We start from the raw sequence: 21,296 nt of genomic DNA on the forward strand, positions 1-21,296 counted from the left end.
GGATTATGGGGTTTCGGGTTTTGGTAAATGGATAGATTGATGGATGTGTAAAGACATGAAGGTAGAAGAATATCCATATAATCATGAGTTTATGAAGAATTGCGGGGATGGGAATGTTGGTTGAGGTGTTTCCATTGAAAAGGATGCTAAATATTATACAATCTTATAGAAGCTGTGAGTGTTAGTCTATCTTTCGACATCTCATCTAAGTTTTTCTGCAGCTCCTTAATCGCTAAGACATCTAATCTATAAGATGAGTGAACTCGGGAATTTTATGTTTCGAGAGAAGAAGCTGACTACCAGCTTCTTTTCATCTCCATAGACAAAGGGAGAAGTACAGTACATTGAATGAGGGTTTGAAATATATTCAAGAATGTAGACTTCAACACTCTAGCACTATAGTTTTCAAGTCTTCTACAGAAGGGGTGAGTTTCTTTAACGAGATATTGATGCATGAAAGATCGCCTGAAATGGAAGATGACTCGGTAGAATGAATTCACAATGATTCTCCCATCAATGGTTTTGGATATCTTGTCATTATTCATGTATTCTAATAAGATGTAAGTCGCATGCTAGACTTTTACATCCTCTATGGATCCCACGCTGAAACGCCTTGCTGTAGAAATGGTTGTAAAAAAGAAAAAGAAAACCGCCCATGCCGACCGTAGTTGGTATTAGATTAAGAAACCTCCCCCGTAACATTTTTCCTTCCGGTTCGAAATGTTACTCATGTCCTCCCTTCGTTATCCCGTGCAGCCCCAATGCTGCCCATACTCTCCATTCGTCATTCCATTCTATGCAGATCTAGACGGATTCTCTCGCATAGTCATGACCTTGGTACTTGGTCGCAGATGGAACTCTATCCTCCATCGGATATCCATCTCTGCTTCCTGTCGAAACTGGAGTCGAGTATTGTTGTCCCTTTCCTTGGATAATGGCACTTGGATGTCTCAGATTGAAAATTACCATAACCAAGAACATAAGCGTAGCATCAAACACGTAGATGTACGTTTCGGTCGACAAAAGAGCACCGTCAGATCCTTGGACATACTCTGCAATACGGAATATCGATCTAATCATGATAAAAGTACTGGCGACGTAAAGAATATATAGATATTGTTGCCATGGTACAGCAGAAGCTTGAAGTCCGCCTTGTGCTTTGACGATTCTTGAGTGAAAGATGCCGGTCGTGACGATGAAAAAAGCGAAGAAAACAACTTGGACGACGAGACCACCCGTGATGATGTTTTCTCCCAACTGGACATTCGAAGCGGTTTTGGCTTGAGCGAGCATTCCACCACCACTGGACTGCATCAGGAAAGAAAGAACATCGCCGGCGACGAATATTTTGGTGAGCCAGCGCGCGCGGATGATGGAATATTGTTCGCCGTCGGTGAGTACGATGATACGTCCGAGGACCATGTAGATGGATGCTGCGAAAAAGGCGGGGGCGATGAGAATGAGAAGCGTTTGCATGATGTAGGGTCCGAGTGTCCAATCACCGTAATTCTCGCGAGAAGATAGGAGACGCCCGACGTAACCTATGGCTTCAACTGTAGAGTGGGTTAGTATGAGTTGAGAAATGTGAAAGGTGTAGGTTGTCGGCAGCGTTCAGATCATGTGAAATGAAGCTGTGAAGATTTGTGGAAGGGTACACTTACATAAACCTCCGATAACGAAGGGAATGAAATACCATGTTCGCTTGGAGACTAATTGGTAGATGTGGAGGATGGCGGAGACACCAAATAGGACTACAAACACGCAAGATGCGGCTGTTGATGGTTCATAGTGATAGAACATATATTTTTCTCCGTTGACCGACATGATGATTGGTGTGTGATGAGTGTATCACGTTCGTCTAATCGTTGAATATCAATTCGAAGCTCAGGGGACGGAAAGTAGAGAAATATCGGGACTTGAGATCTCGAACGGTCGGTTTCTTTTGAGAGGAAGGAAAGAAGCTTGTAGATGGGAATGAGATATAATAGAAGACTCCATTTTGAAAACAGGAGAGAGCTATATAATATGTGATTTCTAGAAAAATGCAAATTAGATAAAAAGTCGCAGCTTCGTACTGAGAAGCTCTTCATTGGAGACGTATTGGCGTATTCGTACATCGCTTCTCGCTTTCTCGCTTTCGGAGGGGCTCGCATAGAATGCGAGGAGGGCGGAGCTTTGAAGTAGGTACGACTAGGCGGTAGACTCTTGGACTTCCTGCCTCATGGGAGAAGCATGAATAGGATAAGATAGGCAACCTTTCTCAAGATTGGAAAGAGTCTCTGAAAATGATGTTGAGAGGACGATATTTTGTGGTGTTTTTGTTTTGCTAATTGTGTATTCTGATGTTTTCAAAAAATTGTTACTTCCAGGTTCACAGCACAATTCGTAGATTGAATACAAACAAATCTTTGGGTCTGTTCCCTTCCTTCACCGAGTCTAGAATACTCGCAATCAACAAGCTGATGATCGTAATTGCCGTGATAAGAAATTTGATTGGGGATGAGATCCAAAACAAATTGTCTAATTGGATCGCTTGATAGCTCCCTTGCTAGCTCAAGCCACTCGCACGTCGCACTCGCACTCGTACACCTCTCGCACTCCTCGTACACGACTTCGCTCTCAATCTCACAACCTCATTCCATCAAACCACAGCCCCAACAACACGCAGAATCTGATTTTGACTCTACGGCAACTTCCTTTTGCCCTATCAATTACTAGTTATCTTGATATCCTGGCCATATCTGTATTGCTCCTCTAAAAATAACTGATAGCTGGCAGAAAGGCTCATAAGGCTTCGGTATAACGGAGTATTCTTCAGTCGTCGTGTTCGGACTTCTCTCGTTCCTCTGGCCACTCCACGGGTCTTGCAAACGCGATAAGATAAGATCTCGTGAAAATTGGATCATGCAAGGGACGTCTCGTAAACCGCATCGAAAAGTCAGGACTGGTTGTCGCGTTTGCAAAACTAGGAAAATTAAGGTACGGCTACTAATGTTTTCTTTGTATGGGGAATGAATGCATGATTAATGATTTCTACTTTAGTGCGATGAAAATAAGCCGTCATGTAAGACACTAAAGATAACGTGTTTGGTAGTCTGGATTGCAGTCCATTCTTGAAAATTTTCAATACATGTTGAATTTGACTTGATCATGCCTAATTGATTATATCTTGGAGATGATATCAAAACTTCAAATTCCTTAGGGTTGGATTGCAATCCAGAATATTGAACGCGCGATGATGGACCTTTCGAATTCTAACAATCACGTAGGCAACAATTGCATCAGGCATTCCGTACAATGCGATATTATCATCACCAGCGCGGCAGTCACACCTGCTGCATCGGTGCCGTCGCCTAGTCCTAGCTTTAGTGGCGGCGGTACTCCCATGAATACGTTTAGCCCTATGAGTACCACTGGTTCATCAATTTCTACCCACCAAATGCCATTACCTTCCATTTCCATGCTCGACAGTCAAGCACCAAACTTTACTCTTCTTGACATGGAACTACTTCATCATTACACAATATCTACGTCTATGACTTTGGCTTCGAGTCCTCCGATCAGAATATTATGGCGAATCAACATTCCGCAACTTTCATACTCTCATGAATTCTTGATGCGAGGTCTAATGGCACTTGGGGCCCTACATATTGCTTATTATAAACCAGAGAAAAGAGATCTTTATGTCGCGAGAGCTGTGTTTCATCATCAAAAGGCATTAGCTGATGCAATTCCCATGATGAGTGACCTCAATGATGAAAATTGTACTCCCCTATATGTATTCACTACCCTCACTCTAGTGTACTCGATAGCAAGTCCTCGAAAACCTTTGGATCTCTTGATTGTCGGGGATAATGATGTATCGGATTGGGTTTCTCTTTTGAGAGGAGCCAGAGCTTTGACAGATCATTCTCCAGATTCAATCTACAGTGGAAGTCTAAGCCCTATGTTTACGGCTGGAGGGAGACGTGATCGATTGAGAAATGATCAGGTTACACCCCCAAACGAAGATCTCATCCATCTAGCCACATTTCTTTCGCAATCAACGACTGATCCACAGGATTTGGAAGCATATATTCAAAGCATAGATGAGCTCCAAAAGTCTTTCGGCGTTCTTGCAAATAGGGATCGTCATAGTGTCGAGTTGGCTGATGTGTTTATATGGCCGTATCGAGTACACGAACATTATTTAGTACTTCTTCGACAAAGGAATGCGGAAGCTCTCACAATTTTTGCACATTTTGCCGTGTTGTTGAAGCATCTAGATTCATATTGGTACATGAAAGGTTGGTCGGAATATCTAATTGCTCAAATTTGGGGTTTATTGGATGATGAACATCGGTTGTGGATCAGAGGACCAATCGAAGAAATTGGATGGGTTCCTTGATCGTTATTCAAGATCTATATTGAGATTGTACGATTGGAGATGGTTTTGACCTTATGGAATGTTGTTGGTCAACAGTTTTGACACTGAATCAAGAGAGAAACGCTTGCAATTTGCGGATATATTATGTATTGTGATGGCTACCACGAATGTTTGGAATTACCATTACATCTCTCTCTCTCTCTCTCTGCTGGTGGGTGACTATCGCATAATTTACGAATTGAGATCACGAGGCTACGAAAATTGTCTACAAAGCCATTCGTTCACAAAATTCATGGCAGACATTCAGGTGAAGGATTTTTTATCCCCTTGGAGGAGCATTCTTAGACACTCAGTTCCAAATTCAAATAGAAACAGGGGCTCTAGATACCTTTCTCAAGTGAAATATACTTTATACGAGCCTTCGTGAGTGGGTTTGCAAATTGCTTTCAGTATTACTAGGTCGCAAGTTTGGCTCACAAGTATTGGTGATTAACCAATTAATTTTCTTACTTCACCTTCTTTAGGTACTCAAAACAAACACAACACAATTTTCCTCCTATTCCAACAAAAGAACAAAGGAATTCCAACACACCCAACTTCATTGGCATCCTGTTCAAACTTTTCTCATCAAATCTTCAGTTCGTCATTGTCGGCCATGCATTCTCCAGAATGGCACATCAATCCATGACAGCATTTATCATGTTGCATCATACATGATTCTACTCTCACATTAGCACTCTCATCTCACAGAGATAGAAACAGAAAGGTTACTTACCTCCTTGTGGTAAACAATATTTCTTCTCGATTTTCTCAACAAACCCATGGAACATCCCTTTCAATGCGTATAGGCGAGAGTGCTCCTCTTCCTGATCGTCAGGTGTCATGCAATATGACATACCCGATTCCGACATACCTGTGCAACTTTGACCTTTGCAGCAGCTATTATGTTGATCTTTTTTACATGGACCTTTTTCTTGTCAATTTTACTGCTAAATGAAGGAGGATGGGGATTCTTACATCCAAAAGGTGAGCATCCAGTGGGGTCCTGTGGTGCGCAGTTTTCAGTCATCAATTCATCCTTCTTTTTCGAAATGGTATGTTTTCTTCGATGAAGCAATTTCAGTCTTTTTGTTCGAATCGGACATGGAGACACAGAAAGATTCATGATGAGAATCTACGTATGCGCATTGAAAATCCGGACAGCATGGAGCAGGTGGACACTTGGAGTTTTGTCTGTGGCGATGACACATCTCTGTATCGTTGAATTAGCTCTCTTCCACAAATTGGAATCAAAATGGGGTCAGGAACGTACGGCCTCCTTCAATACACATGTTCCTGTCACAATCTTCTTCGAAGACATTTTTGTCTTTTGATGAGAGGAATGGTTGTTGATCTTGGGAGAGAACAGTTGAAACATCGTCGTCATCATCATCAGAGTCCTTTGCACACATGAAATTTTCACCTCTGACATTCTTACAAACTTGATCCAGGGCAACATTTCATGCCGGACATGTTGCAGTGGTGTGCTATCGAGATATCAGTTACTATTCTAAGATGAATGTGACGTAAAAGAGTATAACATACCTCCAGGAACTAAACATTGTTTCTTATCGTCGTCATCAGACTCCTTTTCGCACATAAACATGTTACTGTCAGACTTTCCAATATTGTTGCATTTTGATCCGCTGCAACATTTTGGGGAGCCAAGGTAGTTGCAATGCATTGCTAGCGAAGACTTAGTATTGATGCAGATAGTGAGGAGGGGTAACCATACAACCAGGTTTCAAACACTTGTCATCACTATCTTGATCATCGGATTCCTTTTCGCACATAAACATTGGGCTATCCGATCTTCCAACCTTGTTGCATTTTGCCCCGGAGCAACATGGTGGTGCACCTTGCAAATTACAATGCATTGCTTGATAGTCTTTAGTATTGAACTGCAATATAGCAAAGGAGTGGAAGAGAAAGTTAACATACAGCCCGATTCCAAACATCTTTCCGCATCTTCGATTTTCTTGAGTGGATTATTCGACTCATGCGAAGGTTTACATTTTCCGTAATCGCCATTGGGGTTATTGGTCATGTCACAGTAGAGACCAAAACAGCAATTGATTCGGATTTTGGATGACACACATCTAAAATATCCGGTTAGTCCTATGGTATAGAAATTTAGAATCAGGGTTCTTACCATCAGACATGGAACACATGCATTTCTCATCCTTCTTACGATCATTCGACGCGCGACAAATACCATAATCCCCATTGGGATTATCCATCATTTCGCAGGAGAATCCATTGCAGCAATTGATATGGGATGTTTTGTGGCAGACGGCTGGATTTGTCAGTTTGATTCTATCTAGGAGTGTATAGGTATGGGAAGAGTAACATACATCCCATAGCAGAATATTGGCAATCCTTCTCAAACACATTCAATCCCGCATCGAAAGCTGCAGATCTCGGAGCCGCAAGCGCAGAGATGGTAGAAGAGAGGGAAAGAATGGCGAGAATAACATTGGTTGAACGCATGGTTACTAATACGCAATTGATGATGTGATATAGGTAAAAGTGATGCAATACTTAGTATTGTTATGGGAATAGTGTTAAGAAGGGGAATGTGGAATTGAGATACGTGGTTTCTGAGGTATGGGGAGGTGAGGTGAGGAGTGTACATTCCTGAGGATTTGACGATTACGTTCCATTTTTTTGGTGACGTGAAGAATGTTAGTTGGTACCGGTACGATGGTTATACCCATGGTTGTCTCGGTATAATTAGATCTATAAATATTCAGCGCACACTATCATTGATTTTTTTTTGGGGGGGGGGGGGGGGGAGGGGGAAGCAGGTGTTATTGAGTTACTTATTGGGTGAAGGTTGAATTCACACAAGCGAGCTGGTGTTCCATCCCTTGAGTTGGCGAACCTGGCTGAGGATGCCTATATCTGTTCTATATCTTTTTGATCTCTCGAGTTGAAAGAGAGATTTCATGAGATGCAAACTCATCTATTTTTATCAGAACGCTCTATCGCATCTATGGGACATTATTAAGTACGGAGATTTCTTCATGTTTAAATTTTTATAAAGATTACATGAAGTCGCACGGAACGTAGTCAATACTAGTCTGGAGTGCAACATACTGCTCCATTGCGTACAAAGCTTTATGAAAGGTCTCCTGAAGCTTAGACTAACGGGAATACTTGTCTGGTTCCTCGTGTCGACGGAGAAGTATTCAAGAACACAGCTACTTGTACAGTAGTCTAATCTCCAGATAGCCGCTGAAGTTGTGATGGATGGGCTTACCATCATTACTGTCTCGTCGACCGAAAATAGTCGAGTTGTTATCAAAGGGTTATTGATACATGGGTAGTTCAAGATGCATCAGCATTGAAAGGTATATATTCACCATTGATGTGAAATTATTTACTTTACATATAATAATTACAAACGCTGGAGGGAGTATGCATAGGCCTGTGCAACACGCTAAGATGTACTATTACTACGGCACATACAATGCTGTGGTAATGATGCTTCGTAATCACCTACCCTTTCTCTCATCGCTACCATTAGAAGACTTGAAGCCCAACCCCTTTTCCGTTTCTATCCATGCAACTATATGGCTCAACGCTAACCCAACAAAACATAAACTTCAAATGTATAAACCACTTGTTGACTGGCTTTTTGACCGCAGATAAATGCAGTTGTACCAATTCCGTCTATTCAGAGGACTGTTCAGACTTCATCATGAGTGCCCGTCCATATGTTTCCTCCATCTGCACAATTGTGGGAGGAGGCTTTCAGAGATTCGATGGCAGGGAAATGGCTCAGGAAAACTGAGGCCGGCCGACTCTAAGAGTGAGTTCTTTAATTTGATCATCAATCATTGACAGTTTCTCAAACTTCTCTTGTCTCTCTTTTGTCCTCTTCATATGTTGCCATTTCTTCTCTCTCTTCCTTTGCAATTGTCGACGTCTAGACGAGTAATCTAGTAGTCTCGGGTCTCACACCTTAAGTTTTGCGCGGTATGGATTATCACCAGTACATGAAGAGGCAACCCAGCTTGCAAAAATTTGATCCATGTCCTTCAGATCTTCGGGATTATCCTTGATATATTGATCCCAATACCGAATGAAGTTGATGGCGCTTGTGAGCAACCTGTGACCATCCTTTTCGTTGGCCTCAAATTCTTCCCAATCAAGCGGGTGAACCGTGATCGTGTGGCCTTCCCACTCTGATTCAAGTCTAACCATCAACCAATTCTGTGCATATAATCCAGATGTGCGTGGCGGCTTAAATGGTGCCCCCGCTTATAAGTGTACTGAGGATATTTTGTTTTCCAATTGGGTGGCAAGGGAACGCGATTTTTCTTTCTGGGATGCCTGACCATGGAGGTCTTGGGCTCCTCTGGGCTTGGTTTTGCATTGACGATATTTGCGAGAAACTATTTCAGCTTTGTAGGCCATTTCGTGGTCCCATTTCAATTGGGGTTTTGAGGGTTTGTTGCTTTTCCCATGAGATGCCAAAGCCGGAGGCTTGTTTCCATGTCTTGAGACTGGCATCTTGCACTCTCGGTCCTTTCTTTAGGATTTGGTAGCCAATATGATTTTCTCAGTGTCATCTGAAGTTATAGGACTGGCACGACCTCTCATGAAGTTATTCGAATGAGAAGAATCTTCCGTAAAGTTTTTCTTGATGGTGAAAGATTGGTGTTCGTCGTAATGGATGAGGAAGGAGAGCAAGTTCAAAGAAGAATGTACGGTTGAGTAAAATAATGCCCAAAATGAGTACTGAAAAACACTGAATTTGGGTTTTAAATTATATATGTTGTTTTCAAGGGGGTTAGAAGTGGGTTTGTTTGAAAGAGTGAAGGATTAAATATATCATTGTCCTACGAACAACCTTCACGAGGGAGGAGCGTAGAACTTTTCACCACCTAGCAGTATGAGGAAGGGAAAGTCTGATAGCAGAAGAGGATCAAGTAGGAACTCCACGAACATTAGAGGTTTTCCTAAAACAATCATTCGATCCTTCCAAATGAAAATCAAAAACCAAAAGATTCTCTGGTCTGACCTGTACTTCCGAATATCAGGAATCTTATTCTCGTCAAGAAAGGGGCAATTCGAGTTCATGATGACCAACAATAAGGAAACTGCCAATTTAAAAATCCAACCAAGTAATGTGCCCCGGGGAAAAAAGAGAACGATGAGCAAGAACTTCTTGAAAGTTGGCATTGCAATTCAGATAAGATCGAAAAGGAAATTAAGATTATGGAGACAGTGATAATTTAGATTTTAATTTGGATCTCAATAATTCCCCACGTGTTTCCCTAGAGAGGTAAAAGAAGAATAGAGCAAAGGCAAAGCAACATGATCTGGAGGATCAGGAAATCGCATAGCCGCCACATATTCATTGAGAACCACCTGACCATGAGCTTTCCGCAAAAATGCTGGCTGCCTCACATCTTAGCATCATTGTTGCCCAAATTGCAAATTTAGTTTCAAGACTGGCATAATTTTGATACACCAATATATAGATAGCAATTGGACCATTTGTAGGACAGCTTATGGACATATACAAAGCTTGCCCGATTCAAATGCTAGGCCGAAATAGCATCTTCGAGGAGTTGATAGCCACCCCACAGTTCTAAAGTACTGACTTCATTTGAGAAAAGAAATCAAACAAAGATAAGTACAACTCGGTATGTTTTTAGTGGCTGTTTCGTATTGATTGGTTGAATGATTTCTAGAATTCATTGAGCTAGGCTTTCCTATCAAACCACTATCTTACTTCCTGTCCGGAGATAGCCAGATGTTTCCTTTTGAGGTTTCGACAGCGAATGATTTTTCTTTGTGTTGTTATCTTTTCTCTCGAAGCAGTCCAGAGCGGACATCGCTAATGACAGTTCATGAGCTACGCACTTAGCACGTGCTTTAGCTTGGAGCTTGACTCCTACCTCACAGCGGGATATCTACTACAGTGTTAGCTCTTCCTCTCTTTGAATAGAAAAATAGACAAAATAGATAACATTAGCTAGACAGTACACGAGTTCAATGCAGATCGCCTGACTACGTGTACATCAAAACACGTGATTCTCGAAACATCGAACGTCCGAGCGAGTAGCAAACATGACTACCGATTATGCATCTCGTCCCGCGTTTGTTTCTTCGCTCCCTTCCAAACTCTAGCAATCGCGTTTCAGGTGGAATTTGACAGCCGTGAACTTCCAACGTACTGGGAAGTGCCCTATCTGGAATTTTCGCAATCTGATGAGCAGACAATGTCCGTTGAGGTACAGATTGTTAACAGAGACAGCCAGACAGCCAGACAGCCAGTCCTTTTCGGACATCCAGACGACCAGATGGTATCTGGAATTTGATGATAAATCATCGACTTTTTTATCGAATTTTCATCTTGAATAAGCAAAAGTTCAATCTTAATAAGATGCTTAACAACTCATATGGGCGGTCAGCTAGACAAATTTAGGAAGGTCTAGTTTTATTCAATTTTATTCAAAGCGCTGAATTCTCCGATGGGCTCAGATCCACGGCGCTAAGACCTCTCATTGGTCGTTCACCTGCGGCTCGTTCACAGACTTCCTCGATATACCAAAATCCAAAATCGAAAATTAATTTACAAAGCACTGTTCTTTTAACTCTAGGTTGAAGATGAGAAAGGTATATAGAGTCTCAGATCATGGGTGATCAATCTTATTTAATATTACAATACTTTCATCATTTCACTCTCAATTTTCAATACCCTCCCAGCCCTTCATTTCTATCCTCATACAAATTACTTTTTGTTTTCTGATACTTGAAACTAATTGAGACGATCACATCACGAAATAATGGCCAACCTTCTCAAGAACATTGTCATCCTAGGTGGATCATATGCTGGAGTCAGTACAGCACATAGGATACTGAAGCAATCAGCCAAAGCTGGACTCGCCATCAAGATCACCTTGGTTTCGCCAAACACCCATGTATACTGGAATCTTGCAGCCACACGAGCAATTGTACCTGGAGGAATGCCAGATGAGAAAGTTTTCGCATCCATAGCTACAGGATTCAAGCAATACACTGCTGATAAATTCGAATTTGTCGTCGGTACCGCTGAGGGATTGGACGTGGAGAACAAAACAGTTGTTGTTTCCGGAGATAGTGGGAGATTGAGTTTGAATTATGACATTCTTATTCTCGCCACGGGCTCAAGACCCAAAGAAGAATCGCCCTTCAAGGGCAAGGGTTCATATCAAGAGTCACTTGACTTGTTACATGAATGGCAAGCTAAGGTCAAGGATGCGTCTTCCATCTATGTAGCTGGAGCTGGAGCGACAGGTATGTTCTTCGTCTATGATCATCCACGACACTCAATGCTCATATATCAAATTAGGTGTCGAAACGGCTGGCGAGTTGGGTTTTGCATATGGTTCTTCAAAACAGATCACTCTGGTAAGTACTTGAACGGAGATTAATGTAATTTCGAGCCTATTTACTAACTCCCATTTTCAGATTGCAAGTGGCCCTGTCGTACTTGAAGGCACTCCCGCAAGTGTCTCCAAAACAGCCACGAAACAACTTGAAAACCTCCAAGTCAAGATCAAAGTATCCACTAAGGTTTCCGGCACAGCAAAGACACCTGATGGAAAAACCGAAATCACATTATCGAACGGCGAGAAAATCATTGTCGACTTGTATATTCCGACCATGGGTATCGTCCCAAACTCTTCATTTATTCCAGAGAAATATCTCAATCCAGCCGGTTTTGCAATTGTGGACCAGTTCTTGAGGTTGAAGGATGCTGGAAATGTGTGGGTCGTGGGCGATGTGTCTGCTGTTGAACGTGCACAATATGTGAATACCGACAAACAAAGCACTCATGTTGCGAAGAATATTGCATTGATATTGAAGAATTCCGAGCCATTAAGCTACAAGGTCGCGGATAAAAGTCAGTTGGCCTCTTCCCCCTCCAGCCCCCCTTTACTCTTTTCTCTAATTCCGTGTAAGTATCCTGGTAAACTAACTCAATTACAGATATGTTGGCAGTCCCAGTTGGCAAAAAGGTTGGCACAGGCCATATGGGAGGAATGAAATTCCCTAGCTTCGTAGTCAACATGGTGAAGGGGAAGACTTTATTCACTGAGAAGTTGACGCCTATGGTTAATGGATCTGCCTTTTAGACTGGTTGTATTGGCGTTCCTCTTGCAGAGGAGATGGATTTTCAGGCGTTGTGGCAAATAGGAAAGGAAGATACCCTTTCTTTCTTTTTCCTACTCATTAATATCTAATTATATTTTTCGTTTCGCTATGATATCATGGCCCTATGAATTAGTACTGCTGTGGCTCGAATAATAAGATCTATGGTGTGTTCAAATTTTAAGTCGCCCAGGCCATATCCCACAGATTCCATGAGGCTTTATATACATGACACACTGGTAAAAGCCTGCTTTAAAGGGACTGGTAGAAATATTGAACGAAAGTTATTTTATCTCTAAGCCGTATTTAATGGCCATGATATATGACCGGGCTCTACCTAGGTAGGTATTCGCAGGAGAAAAAACAGGCGGAATTCGGTCGTTTCTACAACATCTTTTATAATTCAATTACTTCCCTCAAATATTACATGAAACAAAATTTCAAAATTAATCTAAACAACAAGGAGCTAATCCTTCTTTTGAATTTTTGAATTTTGTAAATCATTTGTGAATGATCTTTTGTTCAATTAAGTTGGAAGATTTCAATAGAGATTTGAATGTCAAATTCCGCCTGTTTTTTCTGTCTACATACCGATAAAAGTAACATCACGTGGTGTTTTTGGTCGCCCCACTGTATTGGCCCAAATATTGTGTTTGGAGGATCTTAAATAGATGGTAATCTGAGCTGAGTCGCAACGTACACAAATTTTGCAACACTTCAATCGCAAACCACACCCTTCAATCTTATCATTAAAGCGTCCTGAGAGATCATAAAATAGAGTAAGATACCGTTTATTAACCGGTGCTGTCGGATACTCAAATTAGACAATCGTGCATATCTTTCATTCACGCATTACTTTAAAACGTAGAACCATCCTTTGGATTACGCACATACTGTCCGAATCTATATCCCGCGACCAATAATGTTGCCATCGAGCGATGCGCCCAAAATTTCCATGAAAGGTTTCTCCTTGGGTGCAGGATCTAAAAATGGCTCGGCGGAAACAAATGGTAGGCCGCAGCCTAAATCGGGGTTGGGAAAGCGGCCTAGAAGCACCTTTGCACACGATGACGAAGATTCAGATAATTCAGATAATGGCACAAGCGCGAGAAGGGTAAAGCACGAGGTTGTTACTGGATTTGCGGATGGAGGCGTTATTAGAGAAGGAGATGAGAAGAGAGTGGCTGCGCCACTGGTTATTCCGAAACAAGAGAATAGGGATTGGAAAGGGGAAGCGAGAGAGAGGAAAGGAAGAGGGAGGAATTTATTGCCAGAGGAGGAGCAGAGGCGGAGAGCTGGAGAAGAAAATGAAGAAAAGGCAGATGTTGTGAATGGGAATGATGGGGTGATAAAATGGGGATTGACTGTGAAGACTAAAGTCAAGGAGGACCTGATCGATAGCGAGCGAACCATTGAACAAACTATACAAGTGGCGGAAGTGGAAGATAAGCCAAAGATAAAAACAGAAGATGAGCTGGCAATCGAGGCATTAATGGGGGTGGAGTCGAAACGAAATGGGCCAGACTTGATCATTGCTTCTGTTAATGAAAACGGAAATGATATGGTCACAGAGGAAGATGCCTACAAGAGAGCTATTGCATCAGCACCGGATGTTTCGACATTAGAAGATTATGATGCGGTGCCGGTGGAAGAATTCGGTGCCGCGCTGTTAAGAGGAATGGGATGGGATGGCAAAGAGAGAAAAGGCGGTGGAAAAGAGGTCAAGAGGAGGCAAAATTTATTAGGCTTAGGAGCAAAGGAACTGAAAGATGCAGAGGAATTAGGGGCCTGGGTTCAGAAGACCGATGCTAAAAGGTTACGACCTGGGGGTTCGTCTCAGTCACATAGAGGAAGTGATAGGGATAAGAAGAAAATGGGTGATTACGCTAGGGAGAGAGATGAGAGAAGTCATCGTAGAGATAGAGACGAGGGTCGTGACCGGGAAAGGGAAAGGGAAAGAGATCGCCATCATGATCGCGACAGGTCGTATAGGAGGGATAGAGATGATCACAGAGAGCGCAGGAGTCGATGATTCGTTTGGACGTAGTGCACGGAAGAACGAATATTTTTTTACATCATCGGCGTCACACAAAAATCGTATCTAGTAATAGCCTGTGGTAGGCGGCAAAGAATTAATATTGATCATCAATGACGCAATGTAAGGATACATCATAGAACCTTGTTCACGCGGCTGAGGGTAGCAGATTTGGGAACATCTCGATAAGCCTGTTTTGCCAATGTTACATATTGTCCTCCATCGGAAGATGACATTTTACAATTTGCTACACCAACGACCTCTTCAAGAACTCGTCATCGGATATTAAATCTTACGTCCGTATCTGTCGGTAGTAAGCACACATACTAGGTTAAATTCTTATGCTTAAATTTGACTGGTATATCTAAGATGGCAGAGGAATAAGTACCGGATTGTTATACAAAAAGTGTCTCCGGGATCAAAACGTGGACCGGAATCCCGCAATCGTACCATTTTCTTGAAAATTAAAGCAGTCCATCGAGACTTCTAGTGGGGGGATTCCAAAGATTCAAGACGGAGGATGACATATTCTGTCTAATCTCATCACATGCGAATATGGTTGCACAAACACCAAGAGGCGGTTAGTAGTACCTTCCGTTTCTGCTAGTTCTTTTTATCCGCGATGGTAGTTCTACAGGCTCATGCAGGGTGTTATTAGCCATTTCTGCAATCTCACGTATCGATCAGCATGTCCATTTCTTCAATCGTCACTAGTTCCCTCGACTATCATACAAGTGTCTCGGGGCTGAGCGACACCATGTGTTACATAAATACAGGAAAATTGGTCCTTCATTTATCTCACTCTTCCAACTTCGAACCCCAAGCTTTGTAGTGATTTACATCGACCATGGACTATTTCACGGGTACAATCTTAGGGTATTCTACCAAGTCGACAGTTATAGCTGTCCTGGGTTCTTATGTCGTCTATGCCATTGTCAACAGTTTAATAAAATCACAGCGTCGTCGTAGTGAAGCTAGGAAGCTTGATTGCGAAAGTCCACCTGCCGAAAAGAATAATCTTCCTCTGGGTATCGATCAAGTGACTCGAGCTCTTAACTCTCTCGCGGCGAAGACTTTCCCTCTCGACACCCAAAAGAAATTCGAAGAAGTAAATGCTCTTACTTACAGCAATTCAATTCTCGGCAACGATGGCTTAGCAACTATTGACGAAAACAACATCAAAGCGATGCTTGGAACGCAATTTCCAGACTTCGATTTGGGTGCTCAAAGGATTGATAATTTCAAGGCATTCTTAGGACCTGGTATATTCGCACAAGATGGAAAATATTGGGAACGATCGAGGGCAATTATGAGGCCGCAATTTGCAAGGGATAATTTGAGTGATTTGGAAATGGAAGAAAGACATTTCCAGGTCTTGCTGAAGGCTCTACCTGAAATTGAAAAAGATGGCTGGTCGGGCGAAATAGATATTCAACCGTTACTATTCCGATTCACGTTAGATACGGCAACGGAATTTCTTTTGGGTCAGAGTGTTGAGAGTCAACTTGCGGGAATACAAACTACCCTTGGCATCAAGGGTGAGGAGACAGATTCCGACGCCTTTGCAAGAGAATTCGACATTGGCAACATGGGCTTGACAAAGAGGTCGAAATTTGCTCCCTATAGTGTGAGTGCACTTCGGCTTTTTTTATTTCACATCTTCTAACTACCAAAGCGGGGTTTATGTTTATGTTTTTGATCCCTTTAGTCTCTCAAAGCAGCTTAAAATATTTACCTATGCTCATCAAGCTCCTCTACGAAAGCCTTACTAACTATCTCAAATTCTAGTGGCTGGTGTGGCCAAGTGGTTTCAGAAATGCCATCAAAACTTGCCATCGTGTCATTGATCGAATCGTTGCTGAAAATCTCGAGAAGATGAAAGCAGCCGGTGAGGTCGGTGATTCAGACCGCTACGTTTTTTTCGAAGCCTTGGCAGAGCAAACCCGGGATCCAATAGAACTACGTGTACAGGTCATGAACATCCTCCTCGCAGGTCGGGATACCACAGCATCTCTCCTTGGATTTACTATACTTAGACTAGCCCGAGATGCTAAGTGCTACCGAAAGTTGCGTGAGATAATCCTGGAAGAATTCGGCACTTTCAATGAGCCGAAAAATATCACGTTTATGCATATCAAGACTTGTAAATATCTTCAGTGGATTTTGAACGAAACATTAAGATTATATCCGCTAGTTCCATGGAACTTCAGAGTGGCAAATAAAGATACTACGTTGCCCCGTGGTGGTGGTAAGGATGGGAAGAGCAAGGTTTTTGTGAAAAAGGGTACGGTGGTGGAGTATAGTGTTTTTGCGTTGCATAGACGAAAGGAGCTTTGGAGTGAGGATGCGGATGAGTTTAAACCGGAGAGATGGGAGGGAAGAAAGGGGGGTTGGGAATATTTACCGGTATGTTCATTATGTCGCTTTTCTCACCATCTTTTACTTCCTCTCCCTCCATCTTCTACTCCTGAAGCGACTTTGAATTTGTCCGGACAATTAAGCACTCTATCAAGCTTGCAACATCTCTTTGATAGGGTTGAATCATCTTCAATCCTTCCTAAATCACATAACCTTCCCAATTTCTTAAATCCATCACAACCATGAGCCCACACTAACACAAGACTATAGTTTAATGGCGGCCCTCGTATCTGTCTAGGCCAGCAATATGCACTCACAGAAGCCGGTTTCTTTATCATCAGATTACTGCAGAAATTTGATCAGATGGAAAGCGTGGATGCGACCGACGTCACGTTTAATTTGACGTTGACCATGTGTAGTGGGAATGGGGTTAAAATTAAGTTGCATGAGGCTGGGATGTGAAGGCGGGGCTGTTGTTATGAAGAAGAGTGGGGATGTAAATATCAGCTGCACGGAAAGAAAGGGGAAAGTACAGATGCTGTTGTTAAATCAATTATTGATCTCACAATCGGAGGACTTTTATGGGGAGTTGAAACTTTGGCAACCGTCTGTAAAATTTTGTAAACCTAGAATATCTTTAGTTCAGCTGAGTGTAGGTTAATTTGTACACCATCTTATTATTTGACACATTATTAGCATATCTGCAAGCTGCCAGTATTTTGAATTCGAAGTATGTATTTCCCTATCTCAAACATTAAGTGAAGCAAACATACTCCAGTATTGATATAAACCAAGTGACGCATTGAATTGATCTCATTCAAAATGGTAATATGGAACCAATTTTTGATCATATTGCCCTTGCAGCAGTGCAACCAATTATACAGAATTTTTCTCGCCTTGAAAATTGTCATTATATAGTACAATATATTCAGAGCACGACGACTCCGTCATTTTCATCATATATATCTAATCGCCCATTTTAAGCACCCATTTTCTTAGCTGCATCAAAAGCATGGCCAAATGATGTCTTTTTATCAACCCGACCCGCTCCAGGCCCATCCAACAACTTTCTAGCTCTCAACTCAAACGCCTCAATCATCTTCGGTGCTACCTGGGGCGCAACCGCTTTACTCAACGCTGTGTATAACGGATTCGCAAACTGAAACTCGATAACCAGGTTCACCTCCGTTTGTTCTCTCGCATCATGTTCCGTCTTATCAGTTTGTGGTTGTCCGGTAGGTGGTTTGTAATGGAAAGGTTTCAATGACCAGCGCGTATTGAGACTTTGAAATACACTGTTGGCAGAAGCGGATTTATGGTATGTTTCTGCATGATGGGGAACTTTGGATTCAGGAATCGAAGTTGCAGCATCCCCGCCGAGTGCTTCGACAATAGTGCCTGGAACGCAGAGAAGCTTGGAGGTAAAGGTTTCTTCGACGCCGGCCCAGCCGACGGTGAGATTTGCTTCAGCGGGCCATTTGTTGCCTGTGGAATCGGGCGCGGACCATTTTGTCACAACGGAGGAGGTGCAGTAGGGAACGAAGGTCGAGTAGCTGTCTACATCGGCGATTAGACTGTAGAGGGATGAGGATTTATAGGGCAGAATTCGCTTTTCGGTCAGAATCTGCGGTTCGCTGCCGGGGAGGGTAATGAATGTTCGTTGGGTTGAGGGGGCAATTGTGCGAAAAGCGGATGTTGGACGTAGGGTGCGGAGCATGCCTCTTATTGGAGTCGACATTTTGAGGTGATGGTAATTGATATGGCTGCGGGGTAGAAGGAAAGCGATTGAGAGGATTGTGAATGGGTTGTTGATTTCAATTGAGGTTATATGATTCCGAACTTCATACTTTATCAATTGGCCACAAGAATTGAAGTAACCTGAAAAGTTGGGAGCTGATTTAGCTCTGGTAGTACTTGGGTTCTATGGCTTGGATGACTTCCAATTATCATAAGCGTCATTGAAAAATTCTGCCAGAATAAGTATTCACCGCCTTTTGCGATCTAGAATTGGAGTTATCCATGGATTCCAAGTCTTGCTTTCTTGTTTTTGGAGAGTAACTCGGAGAACTTGTACATTTTATTAAATTGGATCTTTAAATGTTTGCCTTCACATATCTCCCTTAATCATCACATTCTCTAACCATGACTTCCCCTTCTCCAACTTCCAAATCGTTCAATAATTCAATCGATAATGTAACATCGGAGAGTTACAGGATCGGATATACCATGCTGTGTGATACTGCCGTGTCGACTTATATTCCAGCACTTAGTTCCTGGACAACTTTCACTCCGGCAACATGTTCATACAATAGATCCCTCACTGCTGCTGCTTCTACAACTTCTTCATTGTCTATCACTGCCACAGGAATTACAACTCCATCGCCTCAAGAAACACCTTTTGATGATGTATCCACCGTCACTGAATTCAGTAGTACCATGTCCACTACGACCGTCACCGGTAGTCTGAGTACAAGTTCCCAAACGAGCAGTGCACCAAAAGAGACCTTTGGATTTGGAATGTCTGGCTTCACGAGTCTGGCTTGGATGCTTTACTTCAGCTACAGATTCCTTCATCGATGAGTGAAAGGCGTGACAAATTCAACACCGGTGAAGGATTTCATATATCATCATCGACCATGACGTCAGCCGAGCGAAAACCAAATTCACATTGAAGTCAACTTTTGAATGCACGGAAGGATATCGATCAAACAAGCAATACATCGACGAGCGCATATAACTTCATTCTCGCATAATTTTTCAATATTTTTGAGGCTCTCGTCGTACCTTCCCGCCGAGCTCACGGGATATTCGGATTACTTTCTTCCATGGCATCATATGGTCTGATTGGAGCGGATAAACATGGGTAAATCGTCGCGGGGTCAATGCCAGAGTGGGGTGATGTGACCGATTCCACAGCTTGAAACTACACATCTCTTTTTCAATCCTTCAACTCAATTCTTCATTTTTCAAAACAAAAAGGACTGAAATTCGACAATTACCTGGCGTAATAATCCTCAGACACAATGGCAGATATTTCAGGGAAAAGCGTAAGAAATGCCAAACATCTCCCTCTGCTATCCAAAGCTTCTTTCTAACGTTCTTGTCTCTTGTAGAACAAATCATTCGTTCTCGAAAAGCCTTTCTCTGTTAAATTCGAAGAGAGACCAGTTCCCAAGCTCGAATCTGAACACGATGTCCTCATTGCCATAAACTATACCGGTATCTGTGGATCCGATGTTCATTACTGGGTTGAAGGAGCAATCGGTCCCTATGTTGTGAAAGATCCCATGATTCTTGGCCACGAATCTGCTGGTACGATTGTTAGCGTTGGTTCCGCAGTCAAAACTTTGAAGGTTGGAGATCGTATTGCCCTTGAGCCTGGTTATCCATGTCGTCGTTGTCCAGCTTGTCTTTCGGGTCATTATAATCTGTGTCCCGAAATGCACTTTGCAGCTACCCCTCCTATCGATGGTACTCTTACAGGATTCTATTCTTCTCCAGCGGATTTCTGTTACAAACTTCCTGAACATGTATCGCTTCAAGAAGGTGCTTTACTTGAGCCTCTTGCTGTCGCAGTCCACATTTGCAAACAAGCCGTTATTACCCCAGGGCAATCTGTCGTGGTAATGGGAGCAGGCCCCGTTGGTCTGTTATGTATGGCAGTTGCTCGTGCATACGGAGCATCCATCATCGTTGCAGCAGATATCCAACCTAGCCGTCTCGAATTCGCGAAATCATTTGCCGCTACCCACACTTTTACTCCTCAACGTGTCTCAGCTGCAGAGAACGCTGCAACACTGAAGTCTGAAACTGGCCTCCCAGAAGGCGCAGATGTTGTTATAGATGCCAGTGGAGCAGAGCCTTCCATTCAAACCTCTATAAATGTCGTGCGTCGCGGAGGAACATATGTTCAAGGAGGAATGGGTAAAGCAGACATCAATTTCCCAATTATGGAATTGTGCACCAAGGAAATCACTGCAAAGGGAAGTTTCAGATATGGAAGTGGTGATTATACATTGGCTCTTCAATTAGTTAGTACAGGAAAGGTAGATGTCAAGAAGTTGATTACTGGCGAAGTGCAATTTGAGGATGCGGAAGAGGCATTCAAAAGTGTGAAGGAAGGAAAGGGGATCAAGGTCTTGATCAAGGGTCCCAATGAAAATTAAATGTTATGGATTGAGCATAGCGTAGGAGTCGGAGTACGAAGAGTGTAAGTGTTTTGGGAAATAAAGGAGCATGGACGATGTGGGGTCAGGATATCCCATCTGAAGTGCCGAAAATGAAAACAGGGGATCCTTGTTCTTGGAAAGTGTATCTATTGTATATTATTAAGTGAATGAATATATG

The 21,296-nt window shown here is 42.5% G+C and overlaps 10 protein-coding genes across 10 annotated transcripts; 6 read left to right on the forward strand and 4 right to left on the reverse strand.

Annotated features, from left to right (window-relative positions):
* Window positions 1-804: 804 nt before the first annotated feature.
* EAF02_003083 (uncharacterized protein) lies at window positions 805-1,824 on the reverse strand (the record flags this gene model as incomplete). The annotated part of the gene is made up of 2 exons (XM_038899131.1): window positions 805-1,553; window positions 1,662-1,824. The coding sequence occupies 2 exons, from the start codon at window positions 1,822-1,824 to the stop codon at window positions 805-807; spliced, it is 912 nt and encodes a 303-aa protein (XP_038761419.1).
* A 1,080-nt stretch (window positions 1,825-2,904) lies between these two features.
* On the forward strand, window positions 2,905-4,387 carry EAF02_003084 (uncharacterized protein; the record flags this gene model as incomplete). The annotated part of the gene is made up of 3 exons (XM_038899132.1): window positions 2,905-2,979; window positions 3,043-3,064; window positions 3,270-4,387. The coding sequence occupies 3 exons, from the start codon at window positions 2,905-2,907 to the stop codon at window positions 4,385-4,387; spliced, it is 1,215 nt and encodes a 404-aa protein (XP_038761420.1).
* A 606-nt stretch (window positions 4,388-4,993) lies between these two features.
* EAF02_003085 (uncharacterized protein) lies at window positions 4,994-6,895 on the reverse strand (the record flags this gene model as incomplete). The annotated part of the gene is made up of 10 exons (XM_038899133.1): window positions 4,994-5,085; window positions 5,142-5,232; window positions 5,280-5,411; window positions 5,545-5,618; window positions 5,679-5,846; window positions 5,951-6,091; window positions 6,141-6,284; window positions 6,347-6,523; window positions 6,597-6,701; window positions 6,760-6,895. The coding sequence occupies 10 exons, from the start codon at window positions 6,893-6,895 to the stop codon at window positions 4,994-4,996; spliced, it is 1,260 nt and encodes a 419-aa protein (XP_038761421.1).
* A 1,470-nt stretch (window positions 6,896-8,365) lies between these two features.
* Window positions 8,366-8,923, reverse strand: EAF02_003086 (uncharacterized protein; the record flags this gene model as incomplete). The annotated part of the gene is made up of 2 exons (XM_038899134.1): window positions 8,366-8,670; window positions 8,722-8,923. The coding sequence occupies 2 exons, from the start codon at window positions 8,921-8,923 to the stop codon at window positions 8,366-8,368; spliced, it is 507 nt and encodes a 168-aa protein (XP_038761422.1).
* Window positions 8,924-10,524: 1,601 nt separating this feature from the next.
* Window positions 10,525-12,729, forward strand: EAF02_003087 (uncharacterized protein). Its single transcript, XM_038899135.1, has 4 exons — window positions 10,525-11,698; window positions 11,754-11,812; window positions 11,873-12,308; window positions 12,395-12,729. Exons 1-4 carry the CDS (start codon window positions 11,209-11,211, stop codon window positions 12,538-12,540), a joined length of 1,131 nt encoding a protein of 376 aa, XP_038761423.1. The 5' UTR covers window positions 10,525-11,208; the 3' UTR covers window positions 12,541-12,729.
* Window positions 12,730-13,478: 749 nt separating this feature from the next.
* EAF02_003088 (uncharacterized protein) lies at window positions 13,479-14,588 on the forward strand (the record flags this gene model as incomplete). Its single annotated transcript, XM_038899136.1, has 1 exon — window positions 13,479-14,588. The coding sequence occupies one exon, from the start codon at window positions 13,479-13,481 to the stop codon at window positions 14,586-14,588; it is 1,110 nt and encodes a 369-aa protein (XP_038761424.1).
* An 850-nt stretch (window positions 14,589-15,438) lies between these two features.
* On the forward strand, window positions 15,439-17,411 carry EAF02_003089 (uncharacterized protein; the record flags this gene model as incomplete). The annotated part of the gene is made up of 3 exons (XM_038899137.1): window positions 15,439-16,218; window positions 16,380-16,997; window positions 17,220-17,411. 3 exons carry the CDS (start codon window positions 15,439-15,441, stop codon window positions 17,409-17,411), a joined length of 1,590 nt encoding a protein of 529 aa, XP_038761425.1.
* A 517-nt stretch (window positions 17,412-17,928) lies between these two features.
* EAF02_003090 (uncharacterized protein) lies at window positions 17,929-18,687 on the reverse strand (the record flags this gene model as incomplete). The annotated part of the gene is made up of 1 exon (XM_038899138.1): window positions 17,929-18,687. The coding sequence occupies one exon, from the start codon at window positions 18,685-18,687 to the stop codon at window positions 17,929-17,931; it is 759 nt and encodes a 252-aa protein (XP_038761426.1).
* Window positions 18,688-19,091: 404 nt separating this feature from the next.
* EAF02_003091 (uncharacterized protein) lies at window positions 19,092-19,529 on the forward strand (the record flags this gene model as incomplete). The annotated part of the gene is made up of 1 exon (XM_038899139.1): window positions 19,092-19,529. The coding sequence occupies one exon, from the start codon at window positions 19,092-19,094 to the stop codon at window positions 19,527-19,529; it is 438 nt and encodes a 145-aa protein (XP_038761427.1).
* A 443-nt stretch (window positions 19,530-19,972) lies between these two features.
* On the forward strand, window positions 19,973-21,115 carry EAF02_003092 (uncharacterized protein; the record flags this gene model as incomplete). The annotated part of the gene is made up of 2 exons (XM_038899140.1): window positions 19,973-19,996; window positions 20,063-21,115. The coding sequence occupies 2 exons, from the start codon at window positions 19,973-19,975 to the stop codon at window positions 21,113-21,115; spliced, it is 1,077 nt and encodes a 358-aa protein (XP_038761428.1).
* Between the last annotated feature and the right edge of the window lie 181 nt (window positions 21,116-21,296).

Source organism: Botrytis sinoallii (assembly GCF_014898435.1).
Source record: "Botrytis sinoallii strain Bc 23 chromosome Unknown BSIN_004, whole genome shotgun sequence".
NCBI lineage: Eukaryota > Fungi > Ascomycota > Leotiomycetes > Helotiales > Sclerotiniaceae > Botrytis > Botrytis sinoallii.

Excerpts from the sequence above, each read along its gene's own strand:
- EAF02_003087 (XM_038899135.1), top strand. The coding sequence starts at position 11,209 with ATGGCCAACCTTCTCAAGAACATTGTCATCCTAGGTGGATCATATGCT. Across the intron at positions 11,813-11,872 it reads CTTCAAAACAGATCACTCTG|ATTGCAAGTGGCCCTGTCGT; the intron begins GTAAGTACTTGA and ends TCCCATTTTCAG. Across the intron at positions 12,309-12,394 it reads CTACAAGGTCGCGGATAAAA|ATATGTTGGCAGTCCCAGTT; the intron begins GTCAGTTGGCCT and ends ACTCAATTACAG.